The sequence below is a fragment of the Zalophus californianus genome, chromosome 6, assembly GCF_009762305.2.
Source record: "Zalophus californianus isolate mZalCal1 chromosome 6, mZalCal1.pri.v2, whole genome shotgun sequence".
NCBI lineage: Eukaryota > Metazoa > Chordata > Mammalia > Carnivora > Otariidae > Zalophus > Zalophus californianus.
Genome location: NC_045600.1, coordinates 105550836 through 105576843, shown reverse-complemented (window position 1 = coordinate 105576843; position 26008 = coordinate 105550836). Strand labels below are relative to the sequence as shown.

The following is a 26008-nucleotide window of genomic DNA, read 5'->3' as shown; positions in this document are numbered from 1 at the left end:
ATTTGTTTCCTGCAATCCTCCATAGGTGATGAATTAGAGTTTTTTGGAGGGGTGTTTGTGTTTTCGTGGTTTTTGGGTTTTTTTAGTATCTTCATAAACTTATAGAGTAAACTTGTTTGATTTTTTTGATACATTGATAGTTATTCTTATTGTACACATTGTCTTATTATTGGCTGGTGGCAGCCCCTTCAACTTGACATGTCAGATCCTTTTGACATGATCCTTGCAAATATGATTTAAGATGTTCTACGTTCATCTTACACATTGCCTGTCCCATGCTTGGAGTCAGTCATTTCTCCCATGAACTCTGGTTCCTTTAGAGGAAATTGGTATTAAGAGACCATGATCTGGGTACTAGGGATGTTCATTATTAGTGGGTTGGTAACTGTTTCTGGGATTGTTTGTTTGTTTTTTTATTGAACACACAAGGGAATATATACATTGTGTGTGTGTTTGAAATGTAGGTGTCAATATGAATCCAAATCAGTTCAGATAAACTGTAAATTCAGACTGATACATCTAATTCACATTTTATACTACAGGATTTTTCTTTAACCTCATTTATCTTACATATGAATCTCCTTTCTCAGATGCCAAAGATCCCAGTTTAAACAACAACATAATTACTCATTACTCAACATAATTACCCCATACTACACACATAACAGTTTCAAAATAAAGGAACCAACACTGTGATTACTTACATCACTAACTTGGAATTGTTCTCTGTGTGGTTATGCCACCAGTTCTATGCAGTGAGGTGCATTTGCTTCATTTTGTTTTCAAGTGTTGGAATTCTTTATTTTTAATTTAATTTTGTTTTATAAAATAGTTACAGGATTCCAAATTCAAATCCACAAAACAAGGTATATTCAGAAAAGCTCCCTGTCTCCTCTACCCTATTTCCTTCCCTTTCCTTCTAGATAGCCATTTTGTTTTTAAATAGCTTATCCTTCTTTTTTTAAAAATGTGAGTATATAGACATTCATATCCCCACTTCGATAAATAGTAACATAAAATATACATTTTTTCTACCTTGCAATTTTCATATAACAGTGTATTCTTCAGACCACTTCATAGGAATCTATACATAATTTTTATTTCTTTTTAAATCTGTATTGTGTTGTGCAAACTAATCATATTCAACCAATTCTGTATTGATGGACATTTCAGTTATTTTCCGTTGTTGTCTTACAAATAGTACCACAGTGAAATGGCTTGAGCATACAACTCTTTTGCCAGTATTTCTTTAAGCTAGATTCTTAGAAATGAAATCTCTGGACCAAAAGGTATATGCTTTTGTAATTTTGCTAGAGAGTACCAAATTTCCCTCCATAGGAACTGTGCCATCTTGAATTCCCACTAGCAAGATATGTGTACCTGTTTTCCCTTAGGCTTTCTGACATAATGTATGGTCAGACACTTCGATTTTTGCCAGTTTGATAGATGGAAATGGTATCCCAATATAGTTTAATTTGCATTTCTGTTATAGACAAAATTGATCATCTTTTTATATAGTTAAAGGCTACTTGCATTTCTTTCTCTGTATATTATTTATTCATATTTCTAACCCATTTTTCTACAGGATGATGGGCCTCTTTCTTCATTCTTAGGAGCCTTTTATATACTGGAGATATTAACCTTTTGTCTGTGATTTGGTTGGCAAATATTTTTCCCAGGTTGTCATTTGTATTTTTACTCACTTTATGGTGGGGTGGGGCTGTGTGTGTGTGTGTGTGTGTGTGTGTGTGTGTGTGTGTGTGTGTGTGTTAGCCATGTGAAAGATTTTTATATCATCAAATATATCAGTCTTTATTGCTTCTAGAATTTGTGTCTTCTTATCATAGTTAGGACAGTTTTCTCTACCCCCAGATTATAAAAGAATTCACTAATGTTTTCATCTGGTACTTACATGGTTTCATTTTTTAAAGCTTTATTGAGGTATAATTGACATAATAAACTGCAAATATTAAAGTATACAACATGGTAGATTTGGGCATATGTATGTACCTGTGAAACCATTACCTCAATCATTACCCCCAAAAGTTTTCTTGTACCCTTTTGTAGTCTCCCCCTCCCACCCATCCCCAGGCAACCATGGTACCAGTCTTGTACAGTCTTTCATAAGTCTTGTCTTTTAAGTATTTCAGATTTTTTATTCTATTGTAAATGGTATTTTCTGATTTCAATTTCTGGTTGTTCATTGCCAGTATTTAGAAATACAATTGCTTTTGTATATTGATCTTATCCTGCAACCTTACTTAAACTCTTCTATTAGTTCCATTAGATTTTTGTAACCTCCATTGGATTTTTCTATATAAATGGTCATATTGTCTATAAACACTGGCAATATTACTTCTTCCTTTCCAGTATGGTTGCCTTTTGTTTCTTTTTCTTGGGTTATTGTACTGGCTAACTCCTCCAGTACAAAGTTGAATAGAAATGGTGAAAGCAGATGTTCTTGTGTTCTTGATGTTAGGGGAGGAGACATTCAGTCCTTAATCAGTAAGTCTATTAGCCATAGGTTTTTCATAAATGCCCTTTGGTAGGCTGGAGAAGTACTCTTCTATTTTTGGCTTGCTTAGAATTTTAATCAGGAACAGATACTGAGTTTTGTTAATTTTTTTTTAAAGAGTTTATGTATTTTCAGAGAGAGAGCACAAGCAGGGGGACCAGCAGGCAGAGGGAGAAGCGGGCGTCCCACTGATCAGGGAGCCTGATGTGGGATCTGATCCCAAGACCCTGGGATCATGACCTGAGCTGAAGGCACATGGTTAGCTGACTGAGCCACCCAGGCATCCCTTGTTAAATGTTTTATTCTGTGTTTGTTGAAAAGATCATAAGGTTTTCTTTTTTAATTTGTTAATATGGCAAAGCATCACTTGATTATTAAATGTTAAATCAACCTTGCAATCCTGGGATAAAACCCACTTGGTTATGATTTATTACCCTTTTTAAGTATTGTTGGATTCAATTTGCTGTAATTTTGTTTAAATTTTTTTATATGTTCATGAGGGACATTGGTCTATAAAGTTCTTTTCTTACATACTATGTATGATTTTGGTAATAGTGTTATGCTGGCCACAGAATAAGTTGGAAGTCATTTCCTCCTTTTAATTTGCTGGAAGAATTTGGTAGCATTCACCAGTGAAGCCATCTGGACCTGTAGTTTTCTTTGTGGAAAAGTTTTTAACTGTAAATTCAATTTCTTTATTAGATGTAGTGCTATTCAGGTTATCTGTTTCTTTTTGAGTGAGCTTTGGTTGTTTGTCTCTTTTAAGGAATGTTTCTATTTCATCTATGGTATTGAATTTATTGACATAAGTTTTATAATATTCCCTAATCTTTGTAGTGTCTGCAGAATCTGTGTGATGTTCCTCTCTCACTCCTGATATCTTCTTGTAATTTATGTCTTCTCTCCTTTTTCTCTAATGAGTCTGACTTAGGGTTACTATCTACTTGGTTTCATTAATTTTTCTGTCATTTTCTATTTCATTGTTTTACCCTCTGATCTTTTTTACTGCCTTTCTTCTGCTTACTTTGGATTTCGATTTTCTTTTTCTGGTTTCATAAAATGGTGGCTGAGGTTACTAGTTTAAGACCTTTCTTTTTTTCTTACATAGGCATTTAGTGTTACAAATTCACCTTTAGGTACCATATTAACTGCAGCCCATACATTTTAATATGTCATGTTTCCATTTTCATTTACTTCAAAATATTTTCTATTTTCCCTTTACCCCATGAGTTATTTAGATGTGTACTGTTTAGTTTCGAAGTATTTGGGTATTCTCCAGAGATTTAATTTCTAACCAAATTCCATGGTATTCAGAGACCATAATTTGTGTGACTTGAATCTTTTCCAATTTTTGAGTCTTGTCTTATGGCTCAGAATATGATCCATCTTGGTAAATGTTCTGTGTTTACTTGGAAAGAATATGTGTTCTGTTGTTATTGGGTCTATAAATGACCATTAGATGAAGTTAGCTTATTGTATCGTTCAAATTTTCTCTGTCCTTACTGATGTTCTGTTTGTTCTATCAGTTATTTAAGAGAGAATGTTGAAATTTCCATTTCATAATTATAGATTTGGCTATTTCTCCTTGCAGCTCTATTAGTTTTTGCTTTGTATATGTTGAAGCTATGTTATAAAGTACATAAATAGATAGGATGACTATGTCTTCCTGATAAATTGACTCCTTTATTGTTACTAGGTGACCCTCCCTGTTTCTAGCAATATTTTTTATTCTGAAATTTACTTTAATATTTAATAACCACTCTAGCTTTCTTTTGATTAGTGTTAGCCTGGAATGTACTTTTCCATTCTTTAATTTTTTTTTACCAGCTTTATTGAGATATAATTCACATACCATACAATTCACTCATTCCAGTATAGAATTCAGTGGTTTTTAGTATATTCACAGAGTTGTACAGCTGTCATCACAATCTAATTTTGGAACAGTTTGTCATCCCAAAGGGAAACCCATTAGTAGTCACTCCCCATCCACCTAGCTGCTTACCCTCAGACCTGGGCAACTACTAATCTGCTTTGATAGGTTTGCCTATCCTAGACATTTCATATAAATGGAATCATGCACTATTTGGGCCTTCATGACTGGTTTCTTTCACTCAGCACAGTATTTACTGGACTCATCCACATTGTAGCAAATAACAATACTTCATTTATTTTTATGGCTGAATAATATTTCATTTTATGGCTGTCCTACATTTTATTTATCAGTTTATGGATATCCAGGTCATTTGGGCTTTTGAAATTTTGTGTAGACTTATATTTTCAGTTCTCTTGGGTATATATCTAGGAGTGGAATTGCTGGGTCATGTGGTAACTGTTTCAGTTTTTAAGGAAATACTAAATCGCTTTTCCACAGCAGCTGCACCATTTTACAATCCTACCACCAGTGTATAAGGCTCCTAATTTTCTACATCCTCATTGACACTTACTATTCTCTGTCATTTTGATTATAGCCATCCTAGTGTTGTAAAGACGTATCTGTCATTTGATTTGCATTTCCCTAATGATCAGTGATGTTGAGCATTTTTTCATGTCTTTATTGGCTGTTTGTGTATCTTTTTTGAAGAAATCTCTTTGTGCTTGGGTCCTGTGCCCATTTTAAATTGGGTCTTTCTAATGTTAAGTTGTAAGAGTTCTTTATATATTCTGGATACCAGGTGCTTATCCGATAGGTGATTTGCAGATATTTTCTCCCCATTCTGTGAGTTGTCTTTTTGCTTTTTTCTTTAACTGCAGTAATCATTAATTAGTATGAAATCAGTCATAATTACCTTTGACAAGTGTTTAATACTATAATCATTAATTTAGATCTATATAGTTAAATACAGTTGCTTTGGTCTCTCCTTTATGGAGGATAAGACATTTTTTTGTGACATCCTTTTTCTTCTATTCATCATTTACCTTAATCTGAAGTTCTTTTATCTTCATTAAAAAAAATTGTGCTGAAATACATTAATATGAAATTTACCATCTTAACCATTTTTAAGTGTACATTAACGTACATCATTGGCATTAAGTACATTTACATTGTTGTGCAACCGTCACTATCATCCTTCCACAGAATTTCATCTTGCAAAACTGTAACTCAGTACAAATTAAATAATAACTGCCCATTACCCCTCCATCTAGGCCCTGGCAACCACCATTCTATTTTCTGTTTCTATAACTATTCTAGGTACCTCATATAAGTAGAATCATACCATATTTGTCTTTTTGTACCTGGCTTATTTTACTTAGCATAATGTACTTAAGGTTTGTCCATGTTGTAGCATGTGTCAGAATATCCTTTTTAAAGATGAATAATATTCCGTTGTTTGTATATACCACATTTGTTTATCCATTTATCCATTAATAGTCACTTGGGTTGCTTCTACTTTTTGACTACTGTAAACAATGCTGCTATGAACATGGGTATACAAATATATTTTCATGTTCCTACTTTCAGTTCTTTTAGGTATATATCCAGAAGTGGAATTGCTGGATCATATAACTCTGTTTTTTATGTTTCTGAGAGATTGCCATACTATTTTCCATAGCCACTACACCATTTTACTTTCCCACTAGCAGTGCACAAGAGTCCCAATTTCTCCACATCTTTACCAACACTTATTATTTTCTGGCTTTTTAGAGTTGCCATCTTAATGAGTATGAGGTGGTATCTCATTCTGGTTTTGATTTGCATTTCCCTAATTATTAGTGATATTGAGCATCTTTTCATGTGCTTATTGGCTATTTGTGTGTCTTTGGAGAAATATCTATTCAAATTCTTAGCCCATTTTTTATTCAGGTCGTTTGGGGTTTTTTTGTGGCTTATTTGCTTATTTTCTTAATAGTGTTGTATTGTTTGAATAGTTACCACCGAAAGGATATGTCCAAATCCTAAAGGTGTTTGTGAATGTGACCTTGTTTAGAAATAGGGTCTTTCCAGATGTAATTAAAGATCTCAAGATGAGATAATTCTGGGTATAGGATAGGTCCTAAATACAGTAACTGCTTTTTTTTTTTTTAAGATTTTATTTATCTGTTAGCATGAGCTGGGGGAGGGGCAGAGGGAGAGGGTGAAGTAGACTTCCCGCTGAGCAGGGAGCCTGACATGGGGTTCGATTCAGAACCCTGAGATCATGGCCTGAGCTGAAGTCAGATGCTTAACCAATTGTACCACCCAGGCAACCCAACTGGTGTTCTTGTAAGACAAAGGAGAGGGAAATTTGAGGGAGACACAGAGGGTAAAGATCATCTGAAGATTACAGTTATGTTGCCACAAACCAAGGAACCCCGGAGCCACCAGAAGCTGGAAGAGGCAAGGAAGTATTCTCCCCTAGAGCTTTTGGAGGAAACCTGACCCTGCTGAACTCTTTTTTTTTTTTTTTTTTTTTTTTAAGATTTTATTTATTTGACAGAGACACACAGCGAGAGAGGAAACACGAGCAGGGGGTAGTGGGAGAGGGAGAAGCAGGCTTCCCATGGAGCAGGGAGCCCAATGCGAGGCTCGATCCCAGGACCCTAGGATCATGACTTGAGCTGAAGGCAGACACTAACAACTGAGCCACCCAGGCGCCCCTCTGCTGAGCTCTTAATTTTGGGCTTCTGTCCTTCAGAATTGTGAGGGAATAAATTTCTGTTGTATTCAGTCACCGAATTTGTGGTAATTTGTTACAGGAGTCCTAGGAAACTAATTTACGTTCTTTGATGCACACAGTTAAATTTTGATAAAGTATAGTCATTCTGTTTTCTCTTTGATTGCTTGTGCTTTTGACATCATATCTAAGAAACTGTTGCTTAATCTAGGGTCACACAGATTTTTGTCTGTTTTCTTATATGTGAGTTTTATAGTTGTAGCTCTTACATTTAGGTCTTTGATTTATTTTGAGTTAATTTTTGTATATGGTGTGAGATAGGGGTCCACATTAATTCTTTTACATGTGGAATTCTTTTACATTAAGTGGGTCCTAGCACCACTTATGGAAAGCTGTTTTTTCCCCATGGAATGGTCTTAACACCCTTGTTGAAATTGAGTTGACCATAAATGTATGGACGTATTTCTGGGCCCTTAGTTCAATTCCATCCATAAGTCCATCCATATGCCAGTACCATGCTGTCTTGATTAATGTAGCTTTGTACTATTGAAATTTGAAAATGTGAGTCCTCCAGTGCTGCTCTTTTTCAAGATTGTTTTGAAATTCCATATCAGTACTATTGTGATCAGTTCATCCATATTTGGGGGAAAAAAAGGCAGATATGATAGCCATTCTTTGAATCTCTAGATCAATTTGGCATACATTGCTATCTTTGTAATCTGAAGTTTTCCAATCCATGGACATGGGATATCTTTCCATGTATTTAGATCTTTAATATTTTTCAGCAGTGTTCTATATACAAGTCTTGCACTTCTTTCAAGTTATTCCTAAGTATTTTATTCCTTTTGAGGATATTTTAGATGGAGTTTCTTTCTTAATTTCATTTTTAGACTGTTTATTCCTAGTATATAGAAATGCAACTTATATTTGTTTATTGATCTTGTATCCTACAACTTTGCTGAACTCATTTATTAGCTCTAATACTCTTTTGTAGGTTGTTTTAAGGGTTTTCCATATATAATATCATGTCATCTGTAAATAGAGATAGTTTTCCTTCTTCCTTTCCAACCCTAGCTAGAACCTATATAAGAGTGGTGGTAAAAGCTGACATCATTTCTTTTTCCTGATCTTGAGGAGAAAACTTTCAGGTTTTCCCTTTAAGACTGATACTAGCTATGGGTTTTTCATGGATGCCCTTTATCAGATTGAGAAACTACCCCTCTATTCCTAATTTGTTGAGCACTTATATCATGAAACAGTGCTGGGTTTTGTCAAATGATTTTTCTGTGTCTATTGAGAAGATCACTTTTTCCCCATTATTATATTAATATCGTGCATTGTATTGATTGGTTTTTATATGTTGAACCAAGCTTACATTCCTGGGATAAATCCCACTTGGTTGTATGCGATTCTTTTAATATCCTGCTATATTGAGCTTGCCAGTATTTTATTGAGGATTTTTGCATCTGTAGTCCTAGGGGATGTTAGTCTATAGTTTTATTTTTTTTTTGTGAGGTCTTTGTCTGATTTTGGCATCTGGGAAATACTTCATCAAATGAGTTAGAAAGTGTTTCCTCCTGTTCTCTTTGGAAGAGTTTGAGAAGGATGGGTATTCATTTTTTTAAACATTTGGTAGAATTCATCAGTAAAGCCATCTAGTCTTGGGCTTTTCTTTTATGGGTAGTTTTTTGATTACTAACTCGGTCTCTTTACTAATCATTAGAGGTCTGTTTCTATTTTCTGTTACTTCTTGAGTCAGTTTTGGTGGTTTGTGTGTTTCTAGGAATTTAACCATTTCACTTACATTAATGAGTTTGTTGGCATACAGTTGTTCATACTATTCCCTTATAATCTTTTTTATCTCTGTGAAATTATTCCTAATGACCCTCTTTCATTCTTGACTTTAGTAAATTGAGTCTTCTGTTAGTTTTTTTTTTAATCATTCTAGCTAAATTTGATCTTTTCAAAGAACAACTTTTGTTTTAGTTGAGCTTTATTGTTTTTCTATTCTTTTGTTTTATTTCCAACTGATTTTGTATTATTTTCTCACTTCTGCTGGCTTTGGACTTAGTTTGCTCTTTCTCTCCAGTGTCTTAAGGTGGCAGGTTAGGTTTTTTATTTCAGATCTCTTTTTTAATGCAGATATTTATGGTTATAAGTTTCCCTCTGAGCACTGCTTTTGCTGTGTGCCTTAAGTTTTGGTATGGTGTTTTCATTTGTCTCAAAGTATTTTCTGATTTCCTTTGTGATTTCTTCTTTGATCCATTGGCTACCTCTTCTTATGCCAACATCTGGAAACTGTCAGGGCAGTTAACTGGGACAACTGTAAGGCTCACCTCATTTGGTTCCCATTTCTCAGAGATCACTGTCCTTTGTTGTCTAATGTCCAGTGTCTTGAAAACATTATTTCATGTATTTTGTTCATTTTCTTAGTTGTTTCAGCTGGGAGGATAAGCCGAGTCCCTGGTACTCCATCTTGGCTAAAAGAGGAAGTTTGGTTTCATTTTTAACATTTAAATCTCTAATGTATTTGGCATATGTGAGAAATGGATCCATTGTTATCTTTTTTTGCATGTGGCTATGCAGTATTTCTGATTTAAAATTTAAATCAGTAATCACTAATTTTAAAAGTCCCATCTTTTTCCTACTGTTTTTTCTTATAAAAACTTATAAAACTTTCTTATAAATAGAAAGTCGAATATAGTCGAATAAAATTCTATTTTAGATTTTCTATTCTGTACCATTGTTGTTCATTATGTTTATTCATGTTTTAATTTTTAAATATCTGATAAAGTGAGCCTTGTTCCCCATAATTGATCTTTTTCAGGGTTCTTTTATCATCTTGCTTGTTATTCTTTCAAATAACAAATCTTATAATTACCAAGGTATAAATACAGAGTTCTCTTGTGAAAGTTAATTTCTTAGCTCTGAAATTTCTTGTGTTCTGATTATTAAGTATTAGGACATATTAAGTACAGACCAAATCCAGTAACATTCAGGGAGAATAAGAGGGGAGAAATTAAAATATAATCATATTCTCAAAATTGCTTTTGGCTTCAATGGAAAGAGTCTTAAGAGATACTTAAAGAGATCAGAATTAATAGAATTATATGTTCATTGAATTTACAGGTTTTTTTCTATTGGAGCCTAACACACATATAAATGTATATACGTGTAATTAAGTATTAATAAAAAAGTGATACAATGAATACAAAAAACTAGGTGGTTTTTAGCAAGATTTCCAGGTTGTCTCATTTTTATCCTCACCTAACATTATTTTAGGTTTGCAAGTACAGACATGTATTTGCCATCCTTGAACAATGTTTACTTTCAGTGTGCTAGCTTAGTTTGGGAGTGATACATTCCTGCCAGTGAACTCATCTAGATTCCTTTGTAAGGTATCCTTGATAGTAGAAACCATGTCTGCTTCCCTTATTTATCATACTCAAATAAAGTATTAAGGAGCTCATAGGGAAAATGTGGATGTAAATTTTTTTGTTAGCACTTACTAAATTTGTTTTCTTTATATTCCTTTTTAAATTTTATACCTGTATCAAATAATATTTCTAGCTTAGGAAAGCTAGATAAAATATCATCATCATCATTAGTCATTAATTACAAATAGTCTTTGAGAGAGATTTTAACAGATGCTGCAAGTAGGAAAACAAAATGACACAAATTCCGCTTTTAAGTTTTTTTTTAATCTATTTCTAGTCAGACATACTGAAAAAAGTGAAAAACAATACCATAGTCAAATGAGTAAAAGAGATAATAACTCATATAAATTTCAAAGGAGAGATAACTGTACATCATAGTGGATCAGGAAACTTTCCTTGGCAAGGTTGAATCAGAATTGAGGTTTTGGGATAATGGTAAAACTTGGATGTTTGAAGGAAAAATAGCCTTTCAAAGGGAGATAGTGGAACAAACAGACCAGGAGGCAGGAACTCATATGTTGGGTTTTATGTCAATGACATCAGCCTGATCTAGGGTTTTATTAGAAGAGTATTAATAGATGTGGTAGGAAGGTATTAATGACAACTGATAACTTGAGAACTTACTTTATGCCAATCATTATGCTAAACGCTTGACATGTTTTTATCTAAGTTAATCTTCACAAAGCTGAAGTAGATGATATATTACTATTTTGAAAGTGAGAACAATTACTTTTGAAGAAATTAAGCTACTTCCCAAAGTCAGTCTTCTAGTGAGTGTCAAAGCCTAGATTCAAACCACTTGGTTTCAGTCTGTGCTCTTAACTACATGCAACACTGCTCAATTACATTTAAGTTGTGGAAGGTCTAGAATGCCAAGCCAAGGTGATGAGACAATTCTTGTTCTCTACTATATGCAGTAATCATCTAGAGACCCTCTACCAGGAAATCTTTCAGCAGACTTCTTGAAATTAGTTTGCTTAGAGTTACTGGCACATTTTGGAGTCATTGAACATGTAGACTCAGTAATATGGGAGATGCTAGGATTTCACTGGAAATTTTTTGCTAAAAGCAAATAGCAAGCTTTCAGAAAACTGGAGTAGGTGACTTCTCTTTCCTTTTGCATTAGGCAACACTGGACTATGGAATGTATTCTCGAGAAGAAGAACTATTAAGAGAAAGAAAACGCATTGGAACTGTTGGAATTGCTTCCTATGATTATCACCAAGGAAGTGGAACATTTCTATTTCAAGCTGGTAGTGGAATTTATCATGTAAAAGATGGAGGGCCACAAGGATTTACTGTAAGTTGGTGTTACTATTTGTTAAATCTGTTTTTGGGTCCTAAAGGTTATTTGCATCCAAATCAGAAAGGTAATTAAGCCAAAAATTATATCTGCCCACGAAGTGAGAAATTTAATAGTAAAGAAAACAAGATATATGAGTATTAATTTCTAATATTAAGAATTAATCATTTTTGCACTGACATTAATATGTAATTTTTTTAAATGCTAAAAACACTTGCTGTGTAGGAAGATTTAGTAAAGGGCATCAATGCCCATTTTCTGAGTAAATGTTGAGGGGGATTTTGGGAGATAATGTTATCACAAGGCAGTCTATCTAATTTTGGTTCCCTTAAAAACTTAATTCATCTTTTTTTTTTAAAGATTTTATTTATTTATTTGATATAACGAGAGAGAGAGATCACAAGTAGGCAGAGCAGCAGGCAGAGGGAGAGGGAGAAGCAGGCTCCCCGCTGAGCAGAGAGCCAGATGCGGGGCTCGATCCGAGGACCCTGGGATCATCATCTGAGCTGAACACTTAACTGACTGAGCCACCCAGGCACCCAAAAAACTTAATCCATCTTAATAAATGGTTTTAAATGTTTGGTTTTATTCCAGGCAATTCTTTTTTTTTTTAAGATTTATTTATTTATTTGAAAGAGAGAGAGAGAGCAAGAACGAGTGGGGGAGGGGGAGAGGGAGAGGGAGAGGGAGAATCTCAAGCAGACTCCCCACTGAGCATGGAGCCTGAGGCAGGGCTTGATCTCATGACCCTGAGGTCATGACCTAAGCCGAAATCAAGAGTCAGATGCTCAATGACTGAGCCACCCAGACTCCAGGCAATTCTTCACATAGTATTAGAACTATTCTTTTTTTAGAATTGTATGATCCTGGCTTTTGTTAAATCTTTATGAGCAAACTGTTTCAGATTGGTAAAATTAATTTGAAATATTTAATAAATATTCAATAAATAACAGAAGTATTTAACAAGCAATAATTACTCTATTAAAACAGGTTTTGATAACAAAATTTATGAAGCGCTGTTATATTGTCTTTATTTACTTTCCTATTGGGGCACCCGGGTAGCTCAGTGGGTTGTATCTGACTCTTGATTTTTGGCTCAGGTCATGAACTCATGGGTCGTGGGATGTGGGGGCTCTGTGCTCAACAGGGAGTCTGCTTTTCTCCTTCTCCTTCCTCTGCCCCTCCGTGTACATTCAAATGCTCTCTCACTCTCTCTCTCTCTTTCTCAAATAAATAAACAAATCTTTTAAAAAATCTTTATTTACTTTCCTATTACCCTTAGCTTTCTAATTCATAGTAAAAAGAGAAAAGAGTCCGTCCTTGTAAGTTAAGGCATGCAAAAGTGTGTTTTTCTGAGGAGCAATTATCATAGTTGACATTTTACTTGGAATTATTGTTCATTTTATAGGAAGGGTGTTGGCAAATGAATATGTATCACCCTGATACTTGCCTTAAAAATGTTTTTTCTTTTCTAGCAACAGCCCTTACGGCCGAATTTAGTAGAGACTAGTTGTCCCAACATTCGCATGGATCCCAAATTATGCCCAGCTGATCCAGACTGGATTGCTTTTATACATAGCAGTGATATTTGGATATCCAACATCGTAACCAGAGAAGAAAGGAGGCTCACCTATGTGCACAATGGTAACATATAGTTCTTCAGATCTACTTTTCTGAAAAGTATTTTTAGAATTTTGCTTTTGCTCACTTTTTGAAATTGAGGCAAAGTAGGCAACCTTTATATTTTAAATTCAAATCTTTAAAAAAGTACAGAGGATAAATAGTATGTACCACCTGCATAATGCTACCTTATTTTAATGTTCATTTTCAGATAGCACTGTAGCACTTCTGACATGATTGTTTCTTTAGCTTATTAAGACTGCCGGGATTTCCCCAAAACTGTTCTCATTAAAATAAAATTTCATGATGAATCACAGACCTGTACCTCTGAAACAAATAATATATTATATGTTTAAAAAAAAAAAGATTGTAGGAAGGGAAAAATGAAGGGGGGGAAATCGGAGGGGGAGACGAACCATGAGAGACTGTGGACTCTGAGAAACAAACTGAGAGTTCTAGAGGAGAGGGGGGTGGGGGAATGGGTTAGCCTGGTGATGGGTATTAAGGAGGGCACATACTGAATGGAGCATTGGGTGTTATACGCAAACAATGAATCATGGAACACTACATCAAAAACTAATGATGTATGATGACTAACATAATAAAATAAAAATTAAATAAAATAAAATTTCAATTAAAAAATCAATTTTGGTCCCCAAATTGGGGACCAGTTGGGGCCTGGGTGGCTCAGTTGGTTGAGCGTTGGCCTTCGGCTCAGGTCATGATCCTGGGGTCCTGGGATCGAGTCCCACGTCGGGCTCCTTGCTCAGTGGGAAGTCTGATTCTCCCTCTGCCTGCAGCTCCCCCCTGCTTGTGCTCGCTCTCTTGCAAATAAAAAAGTCTTAAAAAAAATTAATCTTGCTTTTGGGAAACAAGCAAAAACCTAATACACAAAAATTTATCTCCCCTTTTTGGAGAGCCTAATTATTTTGTCATAATAGGAAAAACAAAATTTTATAGAATTGTGTATTGTGGAAATACTTAATTTTCATTAAAGCGATTATAGTAATACTAAGCACTGCTCAAAGCACAGAAAAGATGAAGATGTTTTCCTCTAAAGCTTTCATACAAATGAAAGATGGGAAATAGTGTATTGCTTTTTCTTTGAAACCATGAAACAAAGTTTAAGATTAGTAAGTTCTACAGTGAAGGATGGTCACTTTCAAAATTCATTTATTCAACTCTTGCTTAATCTAATGTTCACAAAGCTGAATTATTGGGCATCTTTCTTAATAAATTATTTTAGAATACAATAGTGTATTGACAACAAACATTTTTTTTCATTATTAGGATAATCAGCGTTACAGAAGAAGCCCTTTCCTGAACAATTTACGTTGGTAGAAAGAACACTGAATTAGTAGTCAAGAAATCTGTTCTAGCTATTCAGTTGTCAACAAAGATAGGTTAAGTTCCTGTGCACCAAGTAACATGGCAGGAACTAAGAATACAGAATTGAATAAGACATAACCCGGGCCCTCAAGGAAACTATATGAATAATAAAACAGAGTGATAAGCAAAGAGTGTTTTGAGGGCATCAGTGTGGGGTAGTGGTCAAGAAAGACTTCCCAGAAGAGAGGACACCTAACTGGCACCTAAACTGATCTTAGATGACTGCACATTAACCAGTACATTCCAAGTGAGGGGACCATGTGAGAAAGGTCTTAATGCAGAAGGTGGTGTGTGAGGAGTTAAAAGCAGTCTGATGGTTCTAAAGCATAAGGTATGAGTCAAGAAGAAGGGAAAGGTAACCAAGACAAGGGTTAACTGTATCTCATGTAAATCAACAGAGTCTCTAGCATGATGTGGGGGTCCACTGAAAGTTTTTAACAATTGGGTGGTGTGGTCAGAGTCATATTATAGATAAATTGTTCTGGATACTTTGTGAGAGTTGTATTTGAAAAGCCCAGGACTAGAGGCAAGGAAACCAAAACTTGACTGTTGAAGTTACCCAGGTTTAAGTGGTCTAAAACTCTATAGAGCATCAGATAGACAAAAGGGGATGGAGTAGGGAACTTTTTAAGTAAAAAGTACATGTTTTGGGGGCGCCTGTGTGGTTCAGTCTGTTAAGCATCCAACTCTTGATTTCTGCTCAGGTCATGATCCTCAGGGTCTTGAGCTTAGTGGAGAGCATGCTTCTTCCTTCTCCCTCTCCCTCTGCCCTTCCACCCACCACCTCCCCCTTGCTCCCGCTCTCCCTCTTTCTCTCTCAAATTAATAAATAAATAAATCTTTAAAAAAGGAAAGAAAAAGGAAGAAAAGTATGTGTTTTGGGTCTCCATTTGGAGTAAGGGAATCAGAACGGCTACCAATGACAGTAGGATTAGGTTGATGATTAGTAAATCTGGGTTGGAAATCCTAGCCATTTCTTCATGCTTTCAACAAACATTGAACACTCACTATGTACTAGTTATCCTACTTGAGGCTGGGAGTGCAAAGCTCTGACAGTAACTGATAGGACGTTTTTTAGTCTAGTTTTTCTTCTGTAGAATTGTTTTTCCACACAGGATTATTGTGAAGATTGACAGAATTTAGTGGCACCTGAGTGGCTCAGTTGGTTAAGCATCCAACTCTTGATTTCAGCTCAGATCATGCATGATCTCAGTGTTGTGAGATCTGTGCTAGGCGTGGAGCCTGCTTAAGACTTTCTCTCTCCCCCTCCCTTTGCCCCTATATCTCTCTCTCTCCCCCTCTCTTAAAAAAAAAAAAATTGACAGAATTTATTTTTTTTTAAGATTTTATTTATTTATTTGAGAGAGAGAGAATGAGAGATAGCATGAGAGGAAAGAGGGTCAGAGGGAGAAGCAGACTCCCTGCTGAGCAGGGAGTCCGATGCGGGACTCGATCCCGGGACTCCAGGATCATGACCTGAGCTGAAGGCAGTCGCTTAACCAACTGAGCTACCCAGGCGCCCGAATTGACAGAATTTAAAGTAGAAAGCACTGGCATCCTGCAGGATGATGTAGTATTGTTCTTATTATTTTCCTTTCTGTGCATATGGGTATGTGGTATGTTTATTATTTTCCAGATTAATGTACTTGTTAAAAATGCAGTCTAGAACCATTCTAGTTTGAATTCTAGATCTACCATTTTTTAGTTCTGTGACCTTGAGTAAGTTATTTAACTGATCTCTTCATTTCCATATCTAAAAAGTTGTGTTATTATAGTGTTCTTATGAGATTATAATGAGTTCATATTTGTGAAGTGTTTAGGATGGTGTCTGAAACATAGAAGAGCGATGTGTTTAAGTAGAAAGGTAGGTACAGAGTAAGCATCTTCACTCTTAACTCTGCTTACAATAAGTTTCCAGGTAAAAGTCTGCTTTTAGATGGGGTTAGTCAGTGAGCATGTGCATGTGTTTATTTTCTGCCTAGTATGAAAAGGAATGTAAAAGTAATACAGTACCAGCCTCTATTCTCAAATAATATATTGACATACCAGAAGAACAAAGTGATACCTTTTATTCATTTAATAAATAACTCTTAATAATTGAGGTCTATGGTAAGTGAAAGGGAGATAGAAATGCGTGGTACCTCTTCTCACATCCAAAAGAGAACAAATATGAAACAGTATGGTGGGTATAATTTTGGCATAGTTGAAAGATCCAAGAAAACCAAACACTAGTTTTGCCTATATCATTAATTCCAAAATTCAGAAAAACTCTTGAACACTGAGCTTAGGGGTGCCTGGGTGGCTCAGATGGTTAGGCGTCTGCCTTTGGCTCAGGCCATGATCCCAGGGTCCTGGAATTGAGCCCTGCATTGGGCTCCCTGCTCAGCGGGGATCCTCCTTTTTCCTCTCCTTCTGCTGCTCCCCATGCTTGTGCTCTCTTGCTCTCTTTGTCAAATAAATAAATAAAATCTTTAAAAAAAAAAAAAGAAAAGAAAACTGAGCTTAGTTTTCACTGGCTCGGAGCTAAAACTCATTTGGTGGCAAAACCTGCCCTGAACTGACCTGAGGCTATTTATAATCTTAATCCTACTTAGTGTGTCTATTCATAAGTTTGCTCCAAGAATATTAGTGTACTCAGTTACAGGGTATTTAATTACCCTGCCAGAGATGTTATGTAATTATATGGTAGATATATGATAAATATGAAAAATCCCCCAAATTCTGAGTTCCAAACGTTTCTGGACTCAAAATTTTTAGATAGGGGATTATTGGCTCATGTTGCATATTTGTTTCAGACAATATATAGAAAATACAGATAACCAAAAATAATACTTTGAAACTTGTCTATAATATTGAAATCACTATGATATATTACCATACACCCATTAGACTGACTAACGTGAAAAAGATTAAGAACACAAATGTTGGAGAGGAACTTTCATACATTGCTAGTAAGAATATAAAATAATACAAATACTATGGAAAACTGTGTGACAGTTTCTTATAAACACTTATCATACTACCTAGTCATTCCACTTCTAGGTCTTTTATTCAAGAGAAAGCATACACCCACAAAGATCCCGATGCAAGAAAGATTATAGTATCTTTATTCATATTGCCAATAACTGACAATAGTAACAGCCCAGATACCCATTAACAGGTGAATGGATTAAAAAAAAAAAAAAACACAAAAAAAACTGGTATACTATGGAATACCACCAAGCAATAAACAGGAATGAATTATTGATACATGTAACAATATGGGTGAATCTCAAAAAGCAGACAAAGTATATGACTTCACTTATATGATATTCTAGAATATGCAAAACTAACCTGTGGTGACAGAAATCAGATCAGTGTTTGCTTCTGGGGTGAGAATGGGCATTGACTGAGAAGAGGCATGAGAAAACATTCTGGGTGTTGGAAATATTCTATGTCTTGACAGGGTGTGGTTCGTTATACAAGTGTATACGTTTTTCACAAACAATACACCTAAGATTTTGTAAATTATAAAGCAATTTTTAAAAAATGTTTCTCCGTAGTCTGTCTCACTATTTGGAGAGAACCACATTTTGGTTTATATCCCAACACTTTTTAAAATATATGTTTAACATTTTTTGAATGAAATTATAGTGTACATGCCATTTAGTAATAGGGCTTTTTTTAATCCAAGTATATTACAAACATTTCTTCATGTCATGAAATCTTTTTTTTTTATTTAAGATTTTATTTATTTGACTGTGTGTGTGTGTGTGTGTGTGTGTGTGTGTGTGTGTGTGTGTGTGTGTGTGTGTGCGCACGCACGCGCGTGCCAGAGAACACAAGCAGTGGGAACAGCAGAGGCAGAGGGAGAAGCAGGCTCCCTGCTGAGGAGGGAGCCTGACACAGGGCTTGATCCCAAGACCCTGGGATCATGACCTGAGCCGAAGGCAGACACTTAACTGACTGAGCCACCTAGCATCCTGGAGGGTTTATTTTTAAAGCAAGAGTTCTCTTCAAACTATTTGCTGGAAAGTGTAAAACAGATAAAAGTTGAAATGTTCTGGTTGACTGGAGGAAGGGGAGGGGGAATGATAAAGATTACTTGATGTGTAAGACCCATAAAGTTGGACTTTTCTGGGTAGAAGTTACAAGTCACTGTGACCCTTTCCATGTATTCTTTTTTTCCATGATCCTAGCTAAATGGGGAAATAATAACTGACATTTATGGAGCACATGTTTTGGTTCAGGCTTTGTTCTAAGTGCTTTATGTGAATTAATTCATTTAATCCTAACAACCTTATGAGGTACACTGTTACTCCCATTTACAAATGGGACACTGTAGTGGAATGAGGTTGGATGATTTGCCCAAGGTCAGTCAGTACATGATGGAGCTCAGATTTATATCCAGTCCATTTGGCTCCAGAGTTCACCACAGTACTACAGCTGCATTTCAAAAAAAACTAACTGTGCTTAGTACCTATGAAAAGTTAGACAACTTCCTGTGATAATTTTGCTGTTTATGTTTGTCTAGAGCTAGCCAACATGGAAGAAGATCCCAGATCAGCTGGAGTTGCTACCTTTGTTCTTCAAGAAGAATTTGATAGATATTCTGGCTACTGGTGGTGTCCAGAAGCTGAAACAAGTAAGAGGGTTCCAAATAATATAAGTTAATTAAAGTATTATGAGATTGAACTGCCAATTAGTTAAGTGCTCAGATGCTAAGTCCTGAATAGTAACTATGAAGTCATGAAGTTTGGATCCTACCAGTAGTTATTTAGAATATATAGGCTGGGGCGCCTGGGTGGCTCAGTCCTTGAGCGTCTGCCTTCAGCTCAGGTCATGAGCCCAGGGTCCTGGGATCGAGCCCCGCATCGGGCTCCCTGCTCAGCAGGAAGCCTGCTTCTCCCTCTCCCACTCCCCCTGCTTATGTTCCCTCTCTCACTGTGTCTGTCAAATGAATAAATAAAATCTTAAAAAAAAAATGTATAGGCTGTATCCCACCATGATGAATTCTAATAGTAATTGCATTGCAGAATGAATTCTAATAAAAATAAGTGCCTCTGGTCCTTCAACTCTTTTTTCCAATCTTTCATCTAGAGGCTGGTCTTAGTGGCAATATTGGTGACAAAATAAAAAAAATACTATACCCTGATCCATTGCTATAAAAACGTAGGATTGACTAGAGTGTCTGCATAAACTTATGGCCAAATTAGTATATGAAGGGATCAGAAAAAGGGAAAATTCCTCTCTTTTCTGGATGAATTCGCAAGTATTTTATTGCCTGTGAAACAGCTTTCTCTGAAGATCCAGTTAGAAATTTGCTTTACATTCTGGCCTAATACTTCATATTGTATACAAAAACTAAAATTTCGGGGTGCTGGGTGGCTCAGCCGTTAACGCATCTGCCTTCGGCTCAGGTCATGATCTCAGGGTCCTGGGATGGAGCCCTGCATCGGGCTCCCTGCTGCATGGGAAGCCTGCGTCTCCCTCTTCCACTCCCCCTGGTTGTGTTCCCTCTCTTGATGTGTCTCTCTCTGACAAATAAATAAATAAAATCTTTAAAAAACAAAAAACTCAGGGTGCCTGGGTGGCTTAGTCGTTAAGCGTCTGCCTTTGGCTCAGGTCGTGATCCCAGGGTCCTGGGATTGAGCCCCGCATCAGGCTCCCTGATCAGCAGGAAGCATGTTTCTCCCTCTCCCATTCCCCCTGTTGTGTTCCCTCTCTTGCTTGTGTCTCTCTGTCAAATAAATAAAATCTTTTTAAAAAAAAAACAAAAAACAAATTTCATGAAGCAATACTTTCCTTTATGTGTAGTGCACTCTGATACTGTGTATTTTAAATCCTTGTTATTACCCATTAATAGATTTCATGATACAGTAATGGATTGCAGCTACCATTTTTGTTTTTTTAGTAAGCTCTTTGCCCAATGTTGGGCTTGAATTCACAACCCCGAGATCAAGAGTTGCTCACTTTACTGACTGAGTGCCCCAGCAGCTCGTATTTTGAACATTTCTCTAAGGGACCATGAAAAATACTTATTTTTAAGCCATGTCTTAGATTTGGACATTCAGTTTTAAGATGTAAAATGTTTTGCCGTAATTGTGTTTGTTAGAACAAGATTTTGACGTGAATTAGAGAAACCATTAAAAGAAAACTGGACTCTATTTAAATAGCATTTATTTTCAGGGTGTCTGGGTGGCGCATTTGGTTGGGTGTCCAACTCTTCATTTCGGCTCAGGTCATGGTCTTGGGGTCATGGAGTGGAGCCCCACATCGGGCTCTGTGCTCAGGACATAGTCTGCTTGGGGCTCTCTCCCCCTCTCCTTCTGCCTGTCCTCCCTGCTCTCTCTCTTTCTCTCAAATAAATAAATAAATAAAATCTTTTTTTAAAAAATAGCATTTATTTTGTTATAGGAAATATTATAAACATAATTGAGTAATTCGTTTTTCAACAAGGAATGCATTTAAGGTATACATGGACTGAAGTCCTTCATAAGTGTGTTTCCCCTGTTTTAAATATGTATAGGTACAGGGGTACCTGGCTGACTCAGTCAGTAGAGCATGTGACTCTTGATCACTGGGTCATGAGTTCAAGCCCCATGTTGGGCATGGAGCCTACTTAAATTTTAAATATATACATATATATGTATATGTACATAATTATCTTCAGGTTTTGCCTTCCTTTAACCAGCAAAAGTGGTTTAGTAGTAACTCACCTTCCTAGTGCAAAGACTAGTGATACTTTCATACACTATACAAAAGGCAGCGTATTTTATACATAAATTATTTTTCACTGTGGGAAATATACTACTAGAGGGAATGGTCAGTTATGATTACTCTCTGGAATAATTCTTCTAAATTTTCAATATTTAAATTCCTTTTTAAAAGCTCCCAGTGGCAGCAAAATTCTGAGAATTCTATATGAAGAAAATGATGAATCTGAGGTGGAAATTATTCATGTTACATCCCCTATGTTGGAAACAAGGAGGGCAGATTCATTCCGTTATCCTAAAACAGGTACTATATTTCATTGACATTTATATTTGCTCATTTCTACTTTTCCAAACAAGATTCTCTCTGCAATCATCCAGAGGTATGGTCAACATTAGTCATTTACAGCCTTAGTAAAGGTAGGTGATTCGTTAAGTATCACTGAAGTAGATTTCTTAATTATAGGCTGATCTTATTTAATTCTTTTCAAAGGTTGGGAAGTATACAAAGCTGGTGACTTCAAGGAATGAAAAAAGAGGAGTTTTTGCTAGGAAGTAAAGATTTTTAAGGGATTGTGTTCTTAATAAGTCAGTAATTTTTTTCTATTTTGCTGTTAACATTTCAATTACAAAATGATACAGAATTTTATTTATTTCATATTGACTCTTGGTGTTTTCTAGTCTCTCTCTTTTTTTTTTTTTGATACTAATGTTGAGAGTTATGAATTTGAGTTGGAGTTCTGAGATTCTTATACAGTAAAGCCCTGACTCTACAATATTCCTGACTTAACTAAAGTATAAAGGGGATTGATCTAGCAAAATTAGTTTGAATAATTTTGATTATTCATTACTATTCATGTCTCTTTCTAAAGGCACAGCAAATCCAAAAGTCACCTTTAAGATGTCAGAAATAATGATTGATGCTGAAGGAAGGGTAAGTATAAAATGTTGAGTTGACTTTTTGTGTCACTTAACTAGTCAGTCTAGTAGATATCTTAGGTATTCTTTTTATTTTTTTATTTTATATTTTATTTTTAAAGATTTTATTTATTTGACAGAGAGATAGAGAAAGAGCACAGATAGGCAGAGTGGCAGGCAGAGGGAGAGGGAGAAGCAGGCTCTCTGCTGAGCAGGGAGCCCGATGCGGGCCTCAATCCCAGGACCCTGGGATCATGACCTGAGCCAAAGGCAGACGCTTAATGACTGAGCCACCCAGGCTCCCCTAGATATACTTTTTAATTTTTTGAACTCATTTAACTTGCTGAGGTATCTGTGGACCATGCTTTGGAAACTTTTTGCTGGTTCCCAAGATAAGAATATAGGGATGTGCATATTTACCACTCCTTTCCAAAAGTTTTTCCTCTTTGCCATTGTTAATTCTTCAGATCAATATTTTAAAAATAGCAGTCATTGACTAGTGACTTACCTTCTGTGTTGGATGTCCCACATTTCTCTTGTATTGCTGCTTTCCATTTGGATAATCGAATGCTTATAAGCTGACTGCACACAAGATGAATTAAAAAATAGTCTTCTTGGGGCACCTGGGTGGTTCTGTCGGTTAAGCATCTGACTCTTGATCTCATACCAAGTCTTGATATCAGGGCAGTGAGTCAAGCCCTGCACTGAGCTCCATGCTGGGTATGGAGCCTACTTAAAAAACAAAAACAAAACAAAACAAAAACCCAGTCTTCTCTGCTAGACTTTTTTTAACAGCTTTATTGAGATATAATTCACATACAATACAATTCACTTTTTTAAAGTTTTAGAATGGCTTTTAGTATATTAACAGAATTATGCAACCATTACCACAATTTTAGAACATTTTCATCACCCCAGAAGAAACCCCACATCCCTTAATCATCACCCTCCAACCTTTATATGTCCCTTGGCACCGGGCAGCCATTGATCTACTTTCTGTCTGTAGCTTTGCCTATTCTGGACACTTCATATAAATGGAATCATACAGTATCTAGTCTGTTTTCTTTTACCTAGCATCATGTCTTCAAGCTCCATCTATATTGCACCATGTATCAGCACTATTTTGCCTTTTTTTTTAAGTTTTTATTTTTTTAAATAATCTCTACACCCAACATGGGCCTCAAACTCACAACCCTGAGATAGAGTCGCATGCTCTTCCGACTGAGCCAGCCAAGCGCCCCAGCACTTTCTTGCTTTTTATCACCCCGTAATATTCCATTGTGTGGCTATACCACATTTTATTTACCCACATATCAGTTACAGACAATTAGGGTGTTCCACCTTTTGGCTGTTATGAATAATGCAACCATGAATCTGTGTGTATGTTTTCACTTCTCTTGATAGATACCAAGAAGTGGAATTGTTCAGTCATCTGGTAGCTCCATGTTTAACCTTTTGAGGAACTACCAGACTGTTTGCCCAAAATGGTTACACTATTTTACATTCCCATTGTGTGAGGTTTCCAGTCTCCACATCCTCATCAACACTTCTATTGTTTGTCTTATTTATTATAGCCATCCTAGTAAGTTTGAAGTTGTATCTCATTGTGATTTTGACTTAAATTTTCTTGATGGCTAATGACGAGCATCTTTTCATGTGCTTATTGGCCATTAGGTAGATCTTTGTTGAGAATTATCTATTCAGATCCTTTGCCTTTTTTTAAAAAACTTACTTTTTTGGGTGCCTGGGTGGCTCAGTTGGTTAAGCGTCTGCCTTCGGCTCAGGTCATGATCTCAGGTTCCCGGGATCGAGCTCCATATCAGGCTCCCTGCTCAGCAGGGAGTCTGCTTCTCCCCCTCCCTCTGCCTCTGCTCCTCCCCGCACTCATGCTCTCTCTCAAATAAATAAAATCTTTAAAAATAAATAAACAGACAAACTTTTTTGTGTTGGCTAGATTTTTAAAGGAAAAAAGTTTGCTTACTTAGGGCCATTTCACTAATATATTACACAAATCATATTTTAGGCTAAAATATAGGGAACTAAGGATTATTATTTTTCTTTGATAACTAGGGTCTAAATAAAGTGATTAAAACCTGTTTTTACCAGTTACTAGCAAGAACTCTGTTAGTATATATAAACTCATGGGAAAAGACTTTTAGACTGTGCTAATTTTTGTGCTTAGAACATTTTTAGGCATGAAGAGCACGCCAGTGTAGGTAACCCATAACTTACTTCTGGTTTTGCTGTATCTCTCATGCCTTTTTAAATATCTTAAGTCTGAAAAAATGTCATGCTGTTGAAGGTGATGATTTAGGTAGACTAGTAAACTAGTTACTGATCTAAATCTTCTGTAACTCGATTCCTTTTTTCTTTTTTAATAGATTATCGATGTCATAGATAAGGAACTAATTCAACCTTTTGAGATTCTGTTTGAAGGAGTTGAATATATTGCCAGAGCTGGATGGACTCCAGAGGGAAAATAGTGCGTATGTTAAATTGTCACTTCTTTATAAGTAATTTAGAATCTAGAACTTTAGAAATGTTTATGTTACTAGGCTTGCCCTTCAGTTGGAGATGCCTTCACATGCAGATTTGCAGAGTAGTTATTTCTGCACAGAGAATTTTTCCTGAGCTAAGTGGGCTTGCGGATTTGTAATTCTGTAAGTATAGGGGCATTGCATTTTCATTCTGTCTGTTACATATCCAGTCATGGTTTCAGTGTTTTTTTGTGGTTAAATTGTATGACTTTAGGGCTCACATATAAGGATGTCTATATTTTTTTATTACATAATTTAAGCAAAACTTTTTGTAGAGTTTTATGTGAAGGTGATTACATATAGTTCCTAAGGTAGACAACAGGAGTTTCACAAGGCCACCAATTGTTGACACTAAGGGGAAAGAACAATTTCATAGGTCATTTGTGGTTTTAGGAGTTTAAAGAAAACCACTTTTAAAAAAACTCTATTCAAGCCTAACTTTAAAAAATAAGTATAGAATAAGCTAATACTTTTAATTAGCCATTTGTAAATGATAATTTAACATCTACTAAAGCAATTCTTTAATTGTGATTACAGAAATAATAGATGGGTACTAGAGGAGAGAGTAGGGGAATATTCATTTTCTGAGAGATGGCTTTATTTTTGGTGCTTTTTTGTTTGTTTGTTTAAATAGTGCTTGGTCCATTCTACTAGATCGCTCCCAAACTCGCCTACAGATAGTGTTGATCTCACCTGAATTATTTATCCCAGTAGAAGATGATGCCATGGAAAGACAGAGACTCATCGAGTCGGTGCCTGACTCCGTGACACCACTAATTATCTATGAAGAAACAACAGACATCTGGATAAATGTATGTATGCTTTCCTGTACTCGATTATATATTTTCTCAGAATGCTAAAGCAAGTGAAGTTTTATAGCAAACTATCCAAACGAATTTTTAAATTCAGAGTAACCAGGAACATTATTTGCTTAGTTTGAACATTTCAAATTGGAATGTTTGTAGATAGAAAGTAGATGTCATTGAAATGACATCTCCTTGGTTG

The 26008-nt window shown here is 35.8% G+C and overlaps 1 protein-coding gene across 4 annotated transcripts in view; it reads left to right on the top strand.

The window, feature by feature from the left end:
- Nucleotides 1–26008, top strand: part of DPP8 (dipeptidyl peptidase 8) — a 60928-nt gene that overhangs the window by 8534 nt on the left and 26386 nt on the right. For all 4 annotated transcript variants that reach the window (XR_003515673.1, XM_027569904.1, XM_027569906.1 and 1 more), the window contains exons 5-11: nt 11671–11844; nt 13323–13491; nt 19370–19480; nt 21727–21855; nt 22421–22482; nt 24848–24948; nt 25638–25815. Coding sequence is in view for 3 of the 4 variants with exons in the window: in XM_027569904.1 (XP_027425705.1) it covers nt 11671–11844; nt 13323–13491; nt 19370–19480; nt 21727–21855; nt 22421–22482; nt 24848–24948; nt 25638–25815 (924 nt within the window). In the remaining variant the exon portion in view is untranslated. The remainder of the gene's footprint in view (nt 1–11670; nt 11845–13322; nt 13492–19369; nt 19481–21726; nt 21856–22420; nt 22483–24847; nt 24949–25637; nt 25816–26008) is intronic.